Raw genomic sequence first — 16,831 nt, 5'->3', positions numbered from 1 at the left:
CTCTACATTGTCTAATCTGTTCTTTCCTGGTACAGCTAAGCACTAACTCCCTCTGTTTTACCCAACAATAGGTCAGCCTCGGCTTAATTATGGATATCACAATGCCTGGTTGAGTCACAAATATGTTAGAAACTACAGCTAAGACTGGCTTTGATTGCTGTGCTTGCTATAAAGCAACCTGTCTTTTTTTTTTGTGGGGAAGTAGGTAGAATTCTGCAAGGACAAAACCAAAACAACATGCATGGTATATTACCCTACAGAGAGAACTACAAAGGGCTGCCTAATAGCAAGTCAGAGGTGTTCACAGGTTCCCTTGCAGTTCTGTATTGATGGCTGTTGTGTAGTTTCTGCATGAAAGCTTGTCCATGATACTTTATGAACTACTTTCACATATGTACAGACTGTGCTAGTTTCAGGTCAAATAATTATATCATAGTTCTAGGTTTTGATGCTGGCCAATGACTGTAAATAAACAAATGAATGAATGTCATGGGTATGATGAGTCATTTAGGCAAACAGTTGCTTGTCTTGACTAAAAAGATCATGGAAGGTGCTGTTGCAGACCAGACTAGGCTAGGCCTGATCCCTCAGTTAAGCATGCCAAGCAGGGAGTCCAGTGACCCAATCAGGTAGACAGTTATTTTGGAAGATGATTTCAGCAACTTAAAAATATGGGCAACAGAATTAATTTTCTTGGAGGATGCTCATAGCCTGTAACCTGCTTACTTTTGGTCAGCAGTTTTAATGGGTTCAAATAAATCATGTTCTTTGATCAAGTTGTTTGAGTCTTTGTTAAAAGTGTAAACGCCTAATGAAATGGAAACAAGGATTTTCTAGTAATTTAAAATTTCATAAGGATTTTTATTTGTGAACTATCTCCAAAACAAATGTTGACATGTATTTCTTGCCAAGAGATGAATGATTTGATCTATGACAGCTAGCTAGACACATGGGGCTTCCTAAGTGCATGAGTCTGAATCAGGCCTAAACATAGAAGTCAGCTATTCTGTCTATGCCATAAATATAGGTTTCCCCCAATACAAATCATTTTTCTGAGACAATACAATTAAAAAACATTCTGGAGCATAAGTTGGAAAAGGCAAAAAGTTTTATTTTAAATACAGTAAGTGTTAGCAAGTGCTTTCTACAAGTAGAAAACTGTATTTCAGTTCTTATTTACAGTAGTGAATGTATAACTACAATTCTTTATAAACATACTTCTATAAAGTATAAAACTGCATCAGTTTTAAAAAAGAAAACTGAAGACATCCCCCAAACCCAAATGTAAATTTAGTTACTCAGTCCCCTAGCCTCAAACTGAAAACTGCAATAAAAATCGCTGCTTGGAGCTTTTCTGAAATATCTGATATTTGTTGGAAGAACAGGAATATGTTGACAGAATTAATTAGGTCTCTCCTAACTTTCCTGTACAATGTCACAATATGAGGGTCACCTAATGAAGTTGATTGCAAGTAGGTTCAGGAATGACAAAGTATGCACAAAATGCACTAGTGCATCATTCTACCACCTAAAATTACTTTTTTGGGGGGGTGGTTCTCTTTCAGCAGCTGTTGGTCATGTAAGCTAAATGTTATCCCCATGTGCTGAGTCAGTATATTCTGAATACCAGTTGCTTGAGCCAAACAGTATCACTTGTGTTTTTCTTCTCCGTGCCTTAGAGAGATCTGGCAGATTACTATTGAAAACAATTGGATTTCATGGACCCCATCTGATCCAGCAAGGCACTTAGTTTCTATATAAGAAGACGTCTGTTTACTGCAAAAAGACTTCTGTGCTATTGGAACATCCTCACATGTGGCTCAGATCAGAATAGAGATTTCTTGCATGCACAGGATTCCCGCTGAATTCAGAGAGAGATGATCCTGGTGTATACAAAGTTGGCACATACTGGTATGCTTTTACCATTAAAATGAATGGCCAAACTGATCCAGGAAGACCAACTTTCAAATTAAGACTTAAGTCATGGTAGGGATACCTGTTAACCTGTATTGCATATTTTGAGATCTTATAAGGCTGTTGGAGTAATAATATGCTTATTATCACAGTTTGCTTGGAGGTTTTAGGACTAATATATCAAAACAGTTGGAATTTTGATGAGAAATTCACACATGAGATACAGAGGAGATTTAACAAGCCATGTCTGCTCCACTCCAAATACGTGCTCAAGTCAACTATTAATCTGAGTGAATGTCTTAAAACATTTGTTCCAAAATTAGGAGCAAAAAGACACTGACTTTTCACTTAAGCAACATGATGTTAAGCATACAGTCATGGTCATAAACTCCTAATGGAATAAAATTGTTGTAATTTATGTATAGGATGACAGCCCGGGGTATGGCCTTTACTTACTAAGGGACTGAAAAAATTGGCCGCAAAATGCAAACAGAATTCATCTATAACTTGAAAGTCATCAGTTCCTTGCTTGACATGGCATTGGCATCCCAGCCAGCTCTGATCTTCTGTAGCCTCTTCCTGAGGCATGGAAAAAGGAGGATGCTTTTGCAAGCCAAAGCCACAATGGGAAGAAGAACGGCTATCATAAAAGAAGGAGGAGTATACCATAAAAACTGGCCCACGTCGATCCACTTATTCCATGCAAATACTAGTGCATGAATGGTGCATAGCAAGAGAGCTAAGTACCCCATCTTGCTCTAGAAAGAAAATAAATTACAAGTTAGATTGTTCAGATACATTGCCATATATATTGCTGATACCAGCCTGACTTCTCCTTCCCCCAAAACAAGCCTGGCTTGCTTTGGTGCCTTTAGCAGAAGCTTGTTGAAGCTTTTTATAGAAAGTGAAGCTTTTCATAGGATACAGAGACATACATGCTAATAATGGCTATTCAAATCAAGAGTTCAAAAGCCTACCTAAGCTGCAATAAACATCAAAGGTTTAATCAAAATCCTCTTGAAGAATGTTGTGTGTTGACGTATATACAATCCAATGCCAAAATACAGTCAACTCTATATTAATAATATCAGGATCTGCAACTCTGAACTTCAGAGGCAAGGAGGAAACTCCATACAGCAGAACTGAAGTCTGGTGCAGTACTTTTCTACCTTCCGAGCAGTGCTTCAAGGTATGTGGGTGTGCTACAACAAAGCAGCTAGGATTCTTGAGCTGGACTTATGAGCCCATTTGCTTGCAGAGAAAACTCCACCAATCAAGTGGAATGTTCCTGTATAAGTAAGCGCCTGGCATGAACAACCATTCTCGGTTTGGGGAAGAGAGAAGAATCTGATTTATCCCAGTAAGGAATTTGTGATTGTCCAGCCTCCCAGAGATTTTCTAGAATGCTCAACACTTAAGTTCTTTTCAACCTAGTCTGTCTTTAGCTTCTAACTGCAAGCAAAAGTATGTGCTCTTTCTTTAGGCTACAGTCCCTTCTGTATGAGTGATACAATGTCATTTACGTTTACCTGAATATAATGAAACTCTCTCCACGTCAGTGACTGACTGACCGAGGGGATCGATGTTACTGCCAATATAGCCAGGAGAGCAAGTCCCAGAATTCCCAGAGACACATAAATCTCCATTCTCCAAACATCATGCTCAATCCAAGCATTTTCCTTTTCTTGCTTTACCTGCAGAGAACATAATACAGTTAAAGAGACAGAATTATGCTTGAATGACCTGGTTGTATTTAATATTTAAGTCTGGTTCATAACAGCTGAACTCTCCCCCCACCGCCATTTAAACCCTCATAGGAACCAGTAGAAATCAGAGCTATTTATCATATGATTTAACGCTATCACAGGAAGAATAGTAGATTGTGTATGTGTACAAGTCAATTCACACTGATGCTTCCCCACATGAAACTGTATGCAGGACAGATCACGTTGTGCGGGAGACCATGCAATTCTTCTATAATATTTTCACAACTGCAAGGACCAAAAAAACAGTCTCCTGTTCTTCCACCTGATTTGAGTGTCACGATTGTATTCCAGGAAAATTTGGCCCCTAAGGAGGCTTATTCTAATTCCTTTTTAACTAGATTTCCCAGCAGGACTGCCTTTATTTGCCAACAAGCAAAATTCCAACCAATGCAACTTTTGACATGTTGCAATAACAAGTAATGTACCAATCAGTACTATATGGAATTGATCAGCAGGCATTTTTCACAACTTTTGTCATCCTGCCAGGGCAATTCAATCTTCTTAAAAAAATAAACAAAACCCTGTTGGCCTGTACACAGGGAACAAGCTATCATGATTTCAGCAGTTACAGAGGCAGCCAGGTGCAAAGGTGGACAAAGATGAGGGTTTTAAGTAGGCATAGCTTTTCTTTAAAAAGGTAGGTATTTGGATCTCATATAGACGATATCCACAGACAGAAGGTGGGTAATTTTAATCAGTCCCATTCCCACCACTGCAGACCTCAGGCTACTGCTTCATGTTGTCTCTGATGGATTCAAGAAAGTTATGCTCCACTGACAGATTTCCATTAGCTCTTATTTTTGGCAAGATCTGAGTTATATTTTATACTGTGATATGTTTAGTTGTCAATGTATATCTATTGATAAATGTCAATGTTGTTTTCTTTAAACATAAAACTACATGTAAGCTAGTGACAATCACCAGTTTCTCCCCCCAAAGCTAATTCTACAACACTTACAGGGGAAAAAAAGGTTTTGTTTTTTGTTTTTTCCAAACCTACAAATTCTACAAGTGTCATTCTGAAAAGAGGTTGAACATTGGAAGTCTCAAAACTGCTTTTGAGAGTTGTAGGTTGTATTTCTTTTGGGGATACAACATGGGTGTGAACTGCAGAAGATTCATTGTTCCCCTCCTTCTCTCCCTCTTCTTCAAAAGCCAGGTTGGTGATGGGTTTCTGAAGTTTAGTTTATGCATACCCAACTGCTGGGGCATAGTCGCAGTGAAACTGATTGATGGGGCCAGAGTAGCACTTTGTAAGTCTACCTTCACTGGAGGAAATAATTCATAAGCAGGCATTGCCATAGCTACTGGGCTTGTTTAGAAAATCCAGTTGGCCAAATGTCAATTGGAACAAAAACAACCACCTGAGCCATTCCTCATTCTGAGCTGTCATTTTTGTATAACAGTGACATTGCTATTGTTTTAGAGATACGTTTTATTTAGCCTCTCCAGGTTGTTTATAGTTTTGTTAGCTTCTACCATGTCCCTCAGGTAATCTTCCTCTCTTCCCAAATAAACACTAACAACCTGATGATGATCCCCAGTCCCAGAGAGATGCACCTGATCTTGACCAGACCCAGAGCCTTTTTGGCCCTGGCTCCCCTCTGGTGAAAGGAGCTGCTGGCAGAGACATGGGCCCTTATGGAACTCCCAAAGTTCTGAAGGGCCTGTAAAATGGCATTTTTCTGCCAGGAATTTGGTTGAGACCTGGGCCACACTTCAGACCACCTGCCTGCCCCAGAAATGGGGCAGATTGTTGGCCCCCATCTTGAGCCAGGCCACACATTAGTAATTTGTTTGCTTGGCTTGTTAAAATATGTTTAGGGATGAAGTGATTACAGTAGGAATTATGGAAACTGTTTTTAGTATGTATCTCTTATTTTATATACATATGTATTCAATCTGTTTTATAGACTGATGTAAGCCTCCCTGAGACCTCTTTGGAGAGGGGGGGCCTAAAAATCTCATGTCAATAAATGATATTAGTCAGCTGCTTTTTCCAGGGTTAGATGGTCCAGCTCCCAGTCTCATGACCATTTTAGTTATACTTTTAAAAAGTACCTCCACAAATTTACAATATTTTTCCAACAGCTACCCTGGTACAATATTAGAGTGTCAGGTAGGAAATAAGGAGACCTGCTCAACCATGAAGCTCAGTGGGGAAATTATCCTCGTCTTAGGTTAGCCTCTCACAAAGCGGAGAATATAAACTGGAGATGAGGGCAGGATGCTGTTTCCGTTGGCTGCAGAGGAGAGGACACGCAGTAATGGGTTTAAACTACAACGATATAGGCTAGATATCAGGAAAAAAATGTTCACAGTCAGAGTAGTACAGCAGTGGAATAGGCTGCCTAAGGAGGTGGTGAACTCCCCCTCACTGGCAGTCTTCAAGCAAAGGTTGGATACACACTTTTCTTGGATGCTTTAGGATGCTTAGGGCTGATCCTGCGTAGAGCAGGGGGTTGGACTAGATGGCCTGTATGGCCCCTTCCAACTCTATGATTCTATGATAACAGGGAGTCATGTATATCAGTGCAAGCTTCTCGAAGAGACAAAAATATGACAGAAACAAAGGTGAGTAGAACCAGTTACAACAATCTGCAGATAGATGCACCATCAGTTTCATAACAGTACGAATCTATAGAGTGTTTGGTTGTACCTGTTGATATGCCCAGTTCAAAAGCTTGTATCGGTAAGATCTCCTCAATGGATAACACAAGCTGTAGCATGCATGCATTGAAGCAAAAAAGAAGGCAAGTAGACCAAACTGTTTTCTTGATAACATCCACCTATCCAGCCACTGTGGAAAGCGTCTGTATTTGGTTCCATAATGGAGCTGAAAACCCGCAGCCAGTATTCCGGGCAAATAAACTAAAGCCAAAAGGGTGATTGAAACAACTGGTAAGACTTTGTTTATAACCAGGATTGGAATTTTATAAAAGACATATTCTTGAGCCGTTACAAGAGGATGGATGACATCCCTTAGAAAAGTGTAGATAAAGGTCAACGAAGATAACATCAGAGCTGTCTTCACTGGAAAATGCCATTCAGGGAAAAGGTCATGTTTGCAGTACTCATTGGGAGGAGAGTCAAACTCATCTATATAGATCCTCTGATGTAAATGAGGGAAAGCAGTTGCTTCAAGTGTTCCAGTAACTTGTAAATCCATAATCTGGAAAGGAGAAGACAGAATACATAAACTTGAGAAGGATTTAAGTATACTTGTCAGTACTGGTAAATCCTGCCATTGTTGCCTTTGTAGACCCATGGGACACATTCTATTTCAAACCATTCTAGATATTATATAAGGTTTCAAGCTTAAGAAAGTTGGTCTCATACCTTGTGGATGAACCGAAGAAGCTTAAGGTTCAATTTCAGATTCTCTATTGAATCATGATTTTCGACTTGGACTTCTATTTCATGAAGGCGCTGTCTCTAAAGATTTATTCACCATGGTTTTGATGAAGAAATATGCAACTTTTAAAAAGAGAGGGAACATGATTCTATTCAAATAGCATATGATAATTGGGAATGGAATCTTCAGACCTTCCAACACAATGCTTTGCTTACCAAGATTCAAACAATAGCATCTGATAAAGGAAGTGAGCTCTGTCTCACAAAAGTTTATGGCAGGATAAATTCTGCGAGTCTCTGAAGTGTCACTGAATACTTTTTACCAAGACAGAATCATTCCAGTTTTATCACCTTCACAATTAGTAGTCCGGGGGTAGATATAGCAACAAATAAAGAAGTACCACAAGGGAGGGCAGACTTTGTTTTTCAGAGCGACCTAATATTTTCAAGAGCCTTCAAGAGCCTGACAGTTGCAAAATGGCTGCTGTGTAGGTGCAGCCAGACACAAAATGGCAGCTTGTACAAAAGTTACAGTGTTTCAGAGCAAATCTACAGTGCTTGGATGGGGAAACCTTTCCCATTATGATTTTTCAAAGCAAGCCATCACTCCCAATAGTAACTTGTCTTTGCAAGGGGTAACTTGTCTTTGCAAGGGGAAAAATGTTCATGTTTTCCATAGAATAAGCAAATAGCAGCTTTGATGCACAGTGAAAGAGTTAACAGCACATTCCGTTCCCTCCCAGAGCAGTGTATATATGTGCATGCAAGCATTAAGACTGGTTGAACTCTTGGCATAATCTTCACTCACTTTTCCCATGAGCTAAGCATTCATGCAAAACAATGCTATCATTACTAGTACTTATTAAATTAGTGCATTTCTGAAATCTCAAAGCACTTCTGATATATTCTCAGTAACCTTTACCACAGTCTTATGAGAAAGGCCAGCTTTATTAGTTTGGTAGACAAAACAATGCTATCATTACTAATACTTATTAAAATAGTGCATTTCTGACATCTCAAAGCACTTCTATTCTTAGTAACTACAACAGTCCATTGAGAAAGGCCAGCTTTATTACTGCCATGGTATACATGAGAACAAAAGGAAAACAGAAATATAAATTAGCCAATATAACAGACTGAGTTTATGACTAAACTGAGGATTTAACTAAGAATTTGTGGCTCATGTTCTTGACCATTTTACTATACCAGATGAGCATTTCAAGGGAACATTTGTACAGAATTCCTATGAGTCAACAAAAATCATCAGCATAGGGTGACTGCATACTGAAATTCCTTAATCATGTAACCCACAATTTCTGGTGTCAAATTTAATCAAAGGCATGGCAATCCTATATTAACAAGAACCTCCACCCATGCAGAATAGGTCTCAAGTAGGCCAAATATGGCAAACAGAACTCCCTTGGGACTATTTCAAGTCAGGGAAAAATGTTTGTGGGAGGTTCAAATTTCTTTCTCCACATGATGCAGATTGAGCCCCTACACATCTGGGAACTGAATTCCCAGCAGGAAAACTTGCCACCAACGTCTGACTGAAAGTCCTTAGGGCTGAGATGAGAGAAGACACATGGAAAATGTAACTCTGAGGGAAAGAACTACTGAAAGAATTCCATTTCCACAATTCCAAGTTCTTCATCCTTAATTTGATGGAGACTCTGTTTTTTATGCTCAAATGTTCACTTAGCATTTAACTTAGCCCTACTTTGGGGGTGCTCAGAGCTTCTTCAATTATCCCTGCCTTGCTGGCTCTTATATATAAAAAAGCTCTTTCCCTCCTAAAGAGGTAAATCCTGCCACTGTGCTATTCTTCTTGGTCCTGTCATCTCTGGTCTCCAGTGAGTCTGGACTTCCTTCCATTTGTACTCTAACTCCCAGGACAGCCCCCTCCCTTGCCTCTAGACAGGCTTGCTTCCTGTGCCTTGGACAAGTGATCTACCTCAATAAGAAGGATCTCTGGCAGTGGGAGAAAGAAGATAAGGAAGAGCCCCAAGCGTAAGGGGGGCCTCTCTGCACTTGACTATCCCATGCCAGGAAAAATGTGAAAAGGTGGTCTTTAAATGCATTTGCTCAGCCACCAAAATGCCTAAAGCCAGTCTAGCATATGTACATTTTTAAAATAACTCTTACCAAATTGTTGCAGTCCTCCCGACCAACTTCAGGCTTCATCTTCTCATCTTCACCCCCATTCATGCTGTTAGCCAACTCCATTCTCTACTTCAAAGTGACTCTACAAGAAAATTTCAGATGACTCTTTAGTCCTTTGTACCAGAGTATACATAGGGATGCCAACTTCCAGGGGGCACCTGGAGATCTTCCACTATTATTTATTTATTTGATTTATTTTCTGCCACTTCTGAAGCCGGCTTGTAGCGGGTTACAAAGTCTCATAAAACCCCATTAACCCCCCCCCATTAAACGACATAAAAATCCCAAACATGGTGGAAAACTCCCTCCCATCTCCCACTATCCGGAGGGGTGAGGAAGGAGGTCAGAAGTCAATGTACTGCTTATACCCAGGGATGATACAATAGATCTTCAAATGACCAAGATCAGTTTCCCTGAAGAAAACTGATGCTCTGGATGGACTTTACGGCATTATAGCCTCCCTAAATCACAGCCTCCCCATGCTCTACCCCTAAAATGTCCAGATATTTTCCAACCCAGAGCTGGTAACCTTAGATAAACATGATTAATGCCTTAGAAATACGTATATATGGACATATGTGTTTGGTTTGGTACTGAATTTTATTAAAAGAAAACTCATTCAGAGAGGAGCAAGCTATAACCCCTAGATGTCCTTGCTGAATTTAAAAACCGTGATAGTTGTAATATTCTGAATTGAACACTTGCCTTCCACTAGATTCTTTCTAGGCTTTCATTCTCGAATATCCTTTTAAAAAATCAAATTGAATTCAGAAATTTACACTTTAAAAATACTATCCCAGTTTTTAAAATTAGGTTTCTGTGATTCGGCATCGGTGTAGCCCTGCCTGGTCCTAAACTGTGATTCCAAAACATATATGCTTTATAAATATCTACTTTTAAAAATCTGCACAGATTTAATATCCTGCACGCCTCATTTGTGATAGGGCTCAACAGAGGAGTTTGCACTGGTAAGTTTACTTTATTCTATACAGAGCACAGTGAGAAAGTAGTAACAAAGGAAAAGAAAATAGTGTTCTATTATTCTGCAAATGAAAGTAATGCACTTTATTAAGGTAATGGAGGGAAGGAGATGAAATACAATGTTGACTGAAGGAACAGTTAAAAGGTTTTAATCCATCCTATTAATATGATGATATGCAGATTACAACATATTGCATATGAATATTGTAGAACCCAAGAGACATGGTGCAATAACTAACCAACCACTGTTATTATTTACTGTATGTTTTAACGAAGACTGTTTCATGTATCGTTGATTAGTTTTAATGTAAACCGCCCTGAGCCTTCGGGGAGGGCGGTATATAAATCTAAATCTAAATAAATAAAATAAATAAATAAATACATAACTTCAGTGCTGAAGCAAGCATTAACGGAAGACTTAAGGCCAGATGCTTTGTTAAAACATGGTCTTGACTCACTCCAGACAGATGTGGAAATTCAAAAAGCACATGGTTATTATAAATATGCTAAAAGGGCTCCCTGGCGGTTTTTTTTTTTTTTTTTTTAAATCAACAGCAATTAAGCTGTAGTTTTCTGGCCACTCTACTTGAAAATGCAGATCCCAGCAAATGTTTACAGGGCAGCTAAAAATAAATTCCCAGGCTTCAATGGAAGCAGTTGCTTCACCTAGTCTCAGGGGTGTTGATGCCAAAAGTGAGCAAGGATGCCAAAAGTGAGCATATTAAAGCAGGCCGTTCAGACTCCTCAATATTTATTTTGGCATCTGCAGTGTAAGACAAGCCACATGGTACTGCCTAGAGGCTTACAAACATTTCCAAATGACAGAGATGGAAAGATATACCAGGGAATGCACAGGAAAAGAGTCAAGCAACTAACATAACGGCAAGAAAGATAAGACAAGGAGAACTTTTATTAGACACTAGGATTACTCATCGAATTAACATTTCTAAAGCTGCTGTCTCACAAGCTCTAAAGTAAGCACATATACATGCTCCTCAGCTCAGTGAGACTTATTTTATAGTAAACATGCCTGGCAGTCCAGTCCAGTTCATATCTACCAAAGGATTTGAGAACATGTGGATGATATAGGGAAATTCACCTTTTGTTTTTTTTAGTTTTGTAAACAAAAAACTGGGGTTGGCAAGTTCTCTCCCCCAACCCCCAAACAAGGCCTTTTAATGATTGAATAAAAGTAGAATGTTAAATTATGGTTTGAAAAAATTAGCTCAAGCCATATAACTATTGACATCTCTCTTAAATGATTCAATCAAATCAACATTTCTTGTAGACCCTGCCTGCAATAGAATGAGCCAAAGTATACCTCTGGATTGTAACTATATGCAAACTAATGGATATAAATACAACTGAACACCATGGGGCTTATTTCTCAATAAACGTCCCTAATTTAAACTTTATTTATAGTACATCTTTAGCAAGGGTAGAAACAATTGTTGGCTTTTGGTTCAAGGTAATACTATATCTAAGACAAATTTACTCTGCTGTGGGAGTGCCTGTGTAGTTCAGGCATGTTTTCAAAAGTTTACCACTGGAACTCCTGAAATTCTATCTATCATAAATTACTTGAATTTGTCCCCTCCACCTCAAAGTCAGCACATCTCTGTTATCATTTGCCCGCACTTCAGAAATTTCCTTTCTGGAACTCTAGTGTGTTTGTGTATATGGTACCGTTAAGCTGCAGCCAACTTATGGCAACCCCATAGGGCACTCAAGGCAAGTGGTGTTCCAAGGTGATTTGCCATTACGTTCCTCTCCATAGCGATCCTGTAATTCCTTGTCTTACTTCTGTGTTAATCATGAAGGGGCTGAAGGTTTGTGACTAATTGTCACCTGCTCAAAATATGCATGCTCATTTTTTCCTTTTGACATTTTTGTGATAAAGTCACAAATATTCCAGAGGTCATGTCCTCAGCGGTTTGGTGAAAGTCAATGAAATTAAGGGGTTTCCAATTTCCATGTAAATTATTCATAGACAGACAGGTCACAAGCACATTTGCGTTGGATAAAGGCTATAGACACATGGAGATTTTCACCAACATGGAATGCAGGAAGCCCCTGAGAAGTAATGGGAGCTTCTACATGACTGCTAAGCTCCACATGCCTTTTTGTTAGTCTTAAGCACTCCTCTCCTCCAGCTGAGCATTGCAGTGAAGCTCAACTGGGAAGTGGAAGGAGGTTGCTGGGGCTCAGCCCCCCCCCCCCGGTGTACTTTGCATAGATGCTATAAAGAAAGGGGAAGGGTGAAGATGGTGGAAGAAGTGAGTGGTACAAACTGTGTGCATGCCATTCCAATCTAAAGTGACTTGCTGCTGCTGCTGCCACCATGGTGGTGGTGCATTTTTGCAGTTCCCACTTATCAACATGCTCTGACTTAGCCCAGGCAAACCCGATCTCATCAGATCTCAGAAGCCCTGGGTAGTGTTTGGATGGGAGGCCCCCAAGGAAAGCCAGGGTTGCTAGGCCGAGGCAGGCAATGGCAAACCTCCTCTGTGTATCACTTGCCGTGAAAACCCTGTGACTTTGCCATAAGTTGGCTGTGACTTGAGGGCATTTTTAACCACCATGTATAAGCAGCCAAAGTAAGCCTTTCCAATGGAATGCCAATTTGCTCAAGAAAATTGGCATCTGTTTGCTCTAGGCATGAAGGGGCAGGTTAAAATGCAGTAGCAGAGCCACGTATCTGGGGAGATAAAACCTGATGAAAATATTGAGGGGGGGGGTGGTTAGGGTGCTTTTTTTTTTTTTTTTTTTTTTGCTGCATCATTTTTAGGAATTACTTTGGTTCCTTTTGTGTTGTGAAATCCCATTGCAGGGCAATGGTGCAAAAAACCCAAGCTTCTAAAGCTAAAGTTAAATTTGGCACACAGCGTTTGAAAGGGTTTATTTTGCCTTCCCGCTCCTGTTTTGTTTTCAGGCCTCTCAGAAGTGTTTCTTGTCTATTAAAAAAAGTGTAGAAAAATCAAGGTTTTGTTAGTTCTTTTTGGCACACAGGGCTGATGCCGCTCAGTACTTTTCCTTTTCAGAAACCAAAGAAAACGAAAACAAGCTTTGGTTGAAAAGAAGAGCCTGAGAGCGGCATCCCACACAGAGCTACAACCTTGCAAATTCACTAATTCTCTCAAGACACCAAGCGAAGGCGACCACCATTATTTCTGTGCCATGGGATTGATACTACCTCACAGTTTATGCCTGCTTATAATATATAGCTCCAGCAGCTACTTTTCTCCTGTTTTTTTTTCTTTCAAAGTTCTGGTCCTCTGCAGCCACAAACACAGAAGAGGGGCTCATTGCTGCCCAATTGTTAAGAATTGATCATATGCCAAAACTAATACCATGGAAATACTAACATGCTCATCTGAAGCAACACAACAGGAGTAGCCATCTGGAAAAATCAGCCAAAAGCAAAGGAGTTTTCCTTGCTAGAAAACCAAGTTATAAGTTGTCAGAATGTCAAACTAGTCACCTCAATTGATCACAAGGGCCTAGACCTTAATTGATAACATAGATGTATTTTATGAGCATAAGTGAAACAGAATTTAAGTCAGTATATCTACAGAATATCCAGTGCTTTAACTGAGAATGGAGTACAGACTACTGCATTGCTAAAACAGCTGGACACACTAAGAATTGTAGCACATTATGTGATTTTTTGAACTTGGCCTTCCCATATAATAAACTTGTACTGTGGTTGCCAACAACTCACTTCTTAAAACTGGAGCTGATTAGTGAGGGTATTCTGCTAATAAGAAAAAGGCAGTTTGAAAAATCTGCCCAGCAACCCCTGATGAAACCAGACTGCCTTTTTTCCTATTGGTGAAGGCAAAAGATGACGAGGAAGCTGCTCTCCTCCAAGTGAGCAGCCCAACACAAGTTGCAGCCTTTGGGGAGGTGGAGCATGCCTGTGTGCTCCCTCCTTGCCCCTCTTGACAGCCGACCTCTGCCAGCAGACATGAGCAGGACAGGTACAGCTCCTGATCTTTCCTTCCATCCCTCCCTGCAGTGCGAGGGCTGCAGCTTGCCCCTCTACTCTTCCCCTGTCCCTGCGGTCCAGTATTCACGCTGCAGGCCTGGTAGCATGGGATGTACAGTGGAAATCCCCCAGAGCTTGGTAGTGAAGGCAAGGAAGGTGTGGAACTGCACAGGCACAGGGAGATGGAGCTTTCAGGGGGGCCAGAACACGTCTATCTGCTGCCTCCCTGCCACCATTGTCAGCCTCCAGCAGTGGATCTAAACAGGGCAGGTGCAGCCTCTCCGTCCTTCCTTTCCTCTGTCCTTTCAGCACGATGCCACTCTTAACAACTACATCACACTGACTCTTTTTAAAACTCTACCCTAATTTGGGCAAACTAACCCGCCCTCCTCACACAGTGGCCAATGATGAGCCTGGAGGGGGTGGGAAGGGGAGAGGCTCCAGCCATTTAAACCCTTGCCTCCAGCCATTTAAACCCTGGCCTCACTTCTGGGGGTTTGTGGCAGAGAGGCATGGCCAGCTGCCATCACTCCCTGGTACCACCATGGCCCAAAGGCTGATCTCTTGTATACAGTATAGGGATCCGAAGCAGGGCTATAGTCGGCTTGTTGAGAATCAGCATACAGACCGGGGGTGGGGGTGGGGGTGGGGGTGGGGGTGGGGGTGGGGGGGAGGAGGAGAGTGACTCTGCAGCAGCAGCAATCTCTGTCCTGACATAGGCAACTTTTCTGGACGGCCTGCAGGGGCCCTATGCAGACCCACCCCTGCACAAAAGCGAGCTGTGGGAAAGCGGGGTTCCCTGTCGCGCGCAAAACGCCCCCAACTGAGCCTGAAGGACCTGCACGTGCTCCGAAGCGAACGCGCCCACGTGAGCGCTGGCGCCCCGCCCCCTCGCCGCCGGATTCCAGACGGAACACGCCTCTCTCGTGGAAGCCGTCGCAGGAGGCGCCGGTGCCGGGACCCCCGCTGAGCCTTCGTACAACCGCGAGGCGCCATCGAGTGCAAGTCCGAGCAGGATGGGCGCAAATCCTGCGGCGGCAGCTCCCGGGATCCCCTGCCAAGCTTAACCAAACAAGGCGGTCTTGCCGGTAAAGCTCCCGGACAAAACCCCCCTCTGTTGCAACGCGTGGACATTTCGTGCCCCGTGACGTAGGCAGCAACGTCACGGGCTCCTGCTCGCCTGTTCCCAGCGGTGCACTAAAGAAACCTTGTTTGCAGAAGGGGGTGTGCGCGCCAGGGCTGCGGGAGAGGAGAGGGAAAGGCCGGCCGGCGTTGAAGCTGGCCCGAGCCCTGGAGAGACGGGGCTCAGCCCCTCCCTGAACGCCCCTCTTCGGGGCGGCCAAGCCGGAGACCGGCCGGCGACCCGCGGCCAGAGAGTCAGGCTCCCTACTTACAACTCCGCCTGCCTCTTCGCGAGCAGCTCCGCTCCGCCGGCCGGCGTCTCCCTGGAGCGCCTGCAGGTTTGGCCGCTCGGCATGCAAACGGCCGCTCCGCCCCCCGCCGCCCCGCCTGCAGCATCCCTTAGCCAGTCTGCGCCTCGCCGGCTCCTCCTTCGCTCTGGCGCGGGGAGCTCGGTTGAGCTGTGCCGGGAGAGGACGCAGCCGAGCACGCTCCTGTCTCTCGAGCACACTTTCCCTCTTTGTCCCACGCTTTCTTCCAGGCGCTCACGGCAGCCCATGTGTGTGTTTTTTTGCCTCCTTTTTATCCTCACAACAACCTTGAGAGGTAGGAGTGGCTGAAGGTGCCTGGCCCAAGGAGTGACCTGCCAATTCCCGAGATTATACAAGAGAACTGGTCCCAGATCGCCCCAGTCCTAGTCTAATATTTCAACCACTACACATGCTGTCTTCAAACAAGTCTTTAGGAATATCTGAGAGTTTTCACAGATGCTAAATAATGCACTTTCCATCCTCTTTCACTGCACTTTGCAGCTGAATTTTACTGTGTGAAATGGCAAAATTCACTTGCAGACAGCTGCTAATGTGAATTTGAAATGCATTATCCAGCATGTGTGAAAGCACCCTTTAGTTTCACAACTACTTGGTGCCTGGCCAGAATTATGAACAATTACAGAGACTACAACCCGGTGCATACAAATCTCAGAGGAAGTACTACTAGAACTTAATAGTGAGTAAGCACTATGTATACTTGTGAGTAAGCATGTGCCTCTCCATATGCACAAAGGTCTATGAAAAAATAAAACATCGACTTGTAGCACATCTAAAGACAGCATATTTACTGTGGTACAAGAGAACCAGAGCCTGCTTGGCCATGTGTATGAATTGACACACACAAACACACAAAGGTAGAAAACACTGACCAGCCGCATAAGGTTTTGTGAACTCCAGCCCGCTTCCAGGAGATACAAGGAGTGAATCCTCAATCCTTGGGCATGCCCACATCCATGGGGAAGGGGAAGAATTACGGAGTTAAAAGCTGATGAAAAGTAAAAGCCATGTGTGACATCTCTGTGCCAAGCTCAAAAGTATAAGTTAAGAACAATAAGTTTTGGCAACAGCTGTAACTAGTGGGTAATACAGCCTCCTCAGCAGTGCAAGCTTAGGTAGAGTTATCCCAATTTGAAGCCCGTCATAATCTTTAGGTTTGGGCTGAGGTTACTGGATAGGACTGAAGTCCTAGTTATGTTAAGGTAGTTGAACACTTG

The 16,831-nt window shown here is 42.3% G+C and overlaps 1 protein-coding gene across 3 annotated transcripts; it reads right to left on the bottom strand.

The window, feature by feature from the left end:
* Window positions 1-1,090: 1,090 nt before the first annotated feature.
* STEAP1 (STEAP family member 1) lies at window positions 1,091-15,708 on the bottom strand. Of its 3 annotated transcripts, none has more exons than XM_077303616.1 (5): window positions 15,561-15,708; window positions 9,180-9,279; window positions 6,340-6,852; window positions 3,444-3,608; window positions 1,091-2,672 (listed from the first exon to the last, which is right to left on the bottom strand). In XM_077303616.1, the coding sequence occupies exons 2-5, from the start codon at window positions 9,258-9,260 to the stop codon at window positions 2,415-2,417; spliced, it is 1,017 nt and encodes a 338-aa protein (XP_077159731.1). In that variant the 5' UTR covers window positions 9,261-9,279; window positions 15,561-15,708; the 3' UTR covers window positions 1,091-2,414. The 3 variants fall into 3 exon arrangements, with proteins under 3 accessions (XP_077159731.1, XP_077159732.1, XP_077159733.1); XM_077303617.1 differs by lacking the exon at window positions 15,561-15,708 and adding an exon at window positions 15,005-15,269; XM_077303618.1 differs by lacking the exon at window positions 15,561-15,708 and adding an exon at window positions 7,020-7,157.
* Window positions 15,709-16,831: the final 1,123 nt, after the last annotated feature.

Source organism: Paroedura picta, chromosome 11 (assembly GCF_049243985.1).
Source record: "Paroedura picta isolate Pp20150507F chromosome 11, Ppicta_v3.0, whole genome shotgun sequence".
Lineage (NCBI taxonomy): Eukaryota > Metazoa > Chordata > Lepidosauria > Squamata > Gekkonidae > Paroedura > Paroedura picta.
The sequence above is the reverse complement of the archived record's forward strand: the minus strand, read 5'-3'. Positions and strand labels throughout refer to the sequence as shown.

Bases quoted from the DNA above. Each gene is read 5' to 3' on its own strand.
- STEAP1 (XM_077303616.1), bottom strand. From the start codon at position 9,260: ATGGAGTTGGCTAACAGCATGAATGGGGGTGAAGATGAGAAGATGAAG. The intron at 6,853-9,179 runs GTAAGAGTTATT...TCTCCTTTCCAG, and splicing joins GGGAGGACTGCAACAATTTG to ATTATGGATTTACAAGTTAC. The intron at 2,673-3,443 runs GTAAACGTAAAT...TTTTCTTTCTAG, and splicing joins GAGAGTTTCATTATATTCAG to AGCAAGATGGGGTACTTAGC.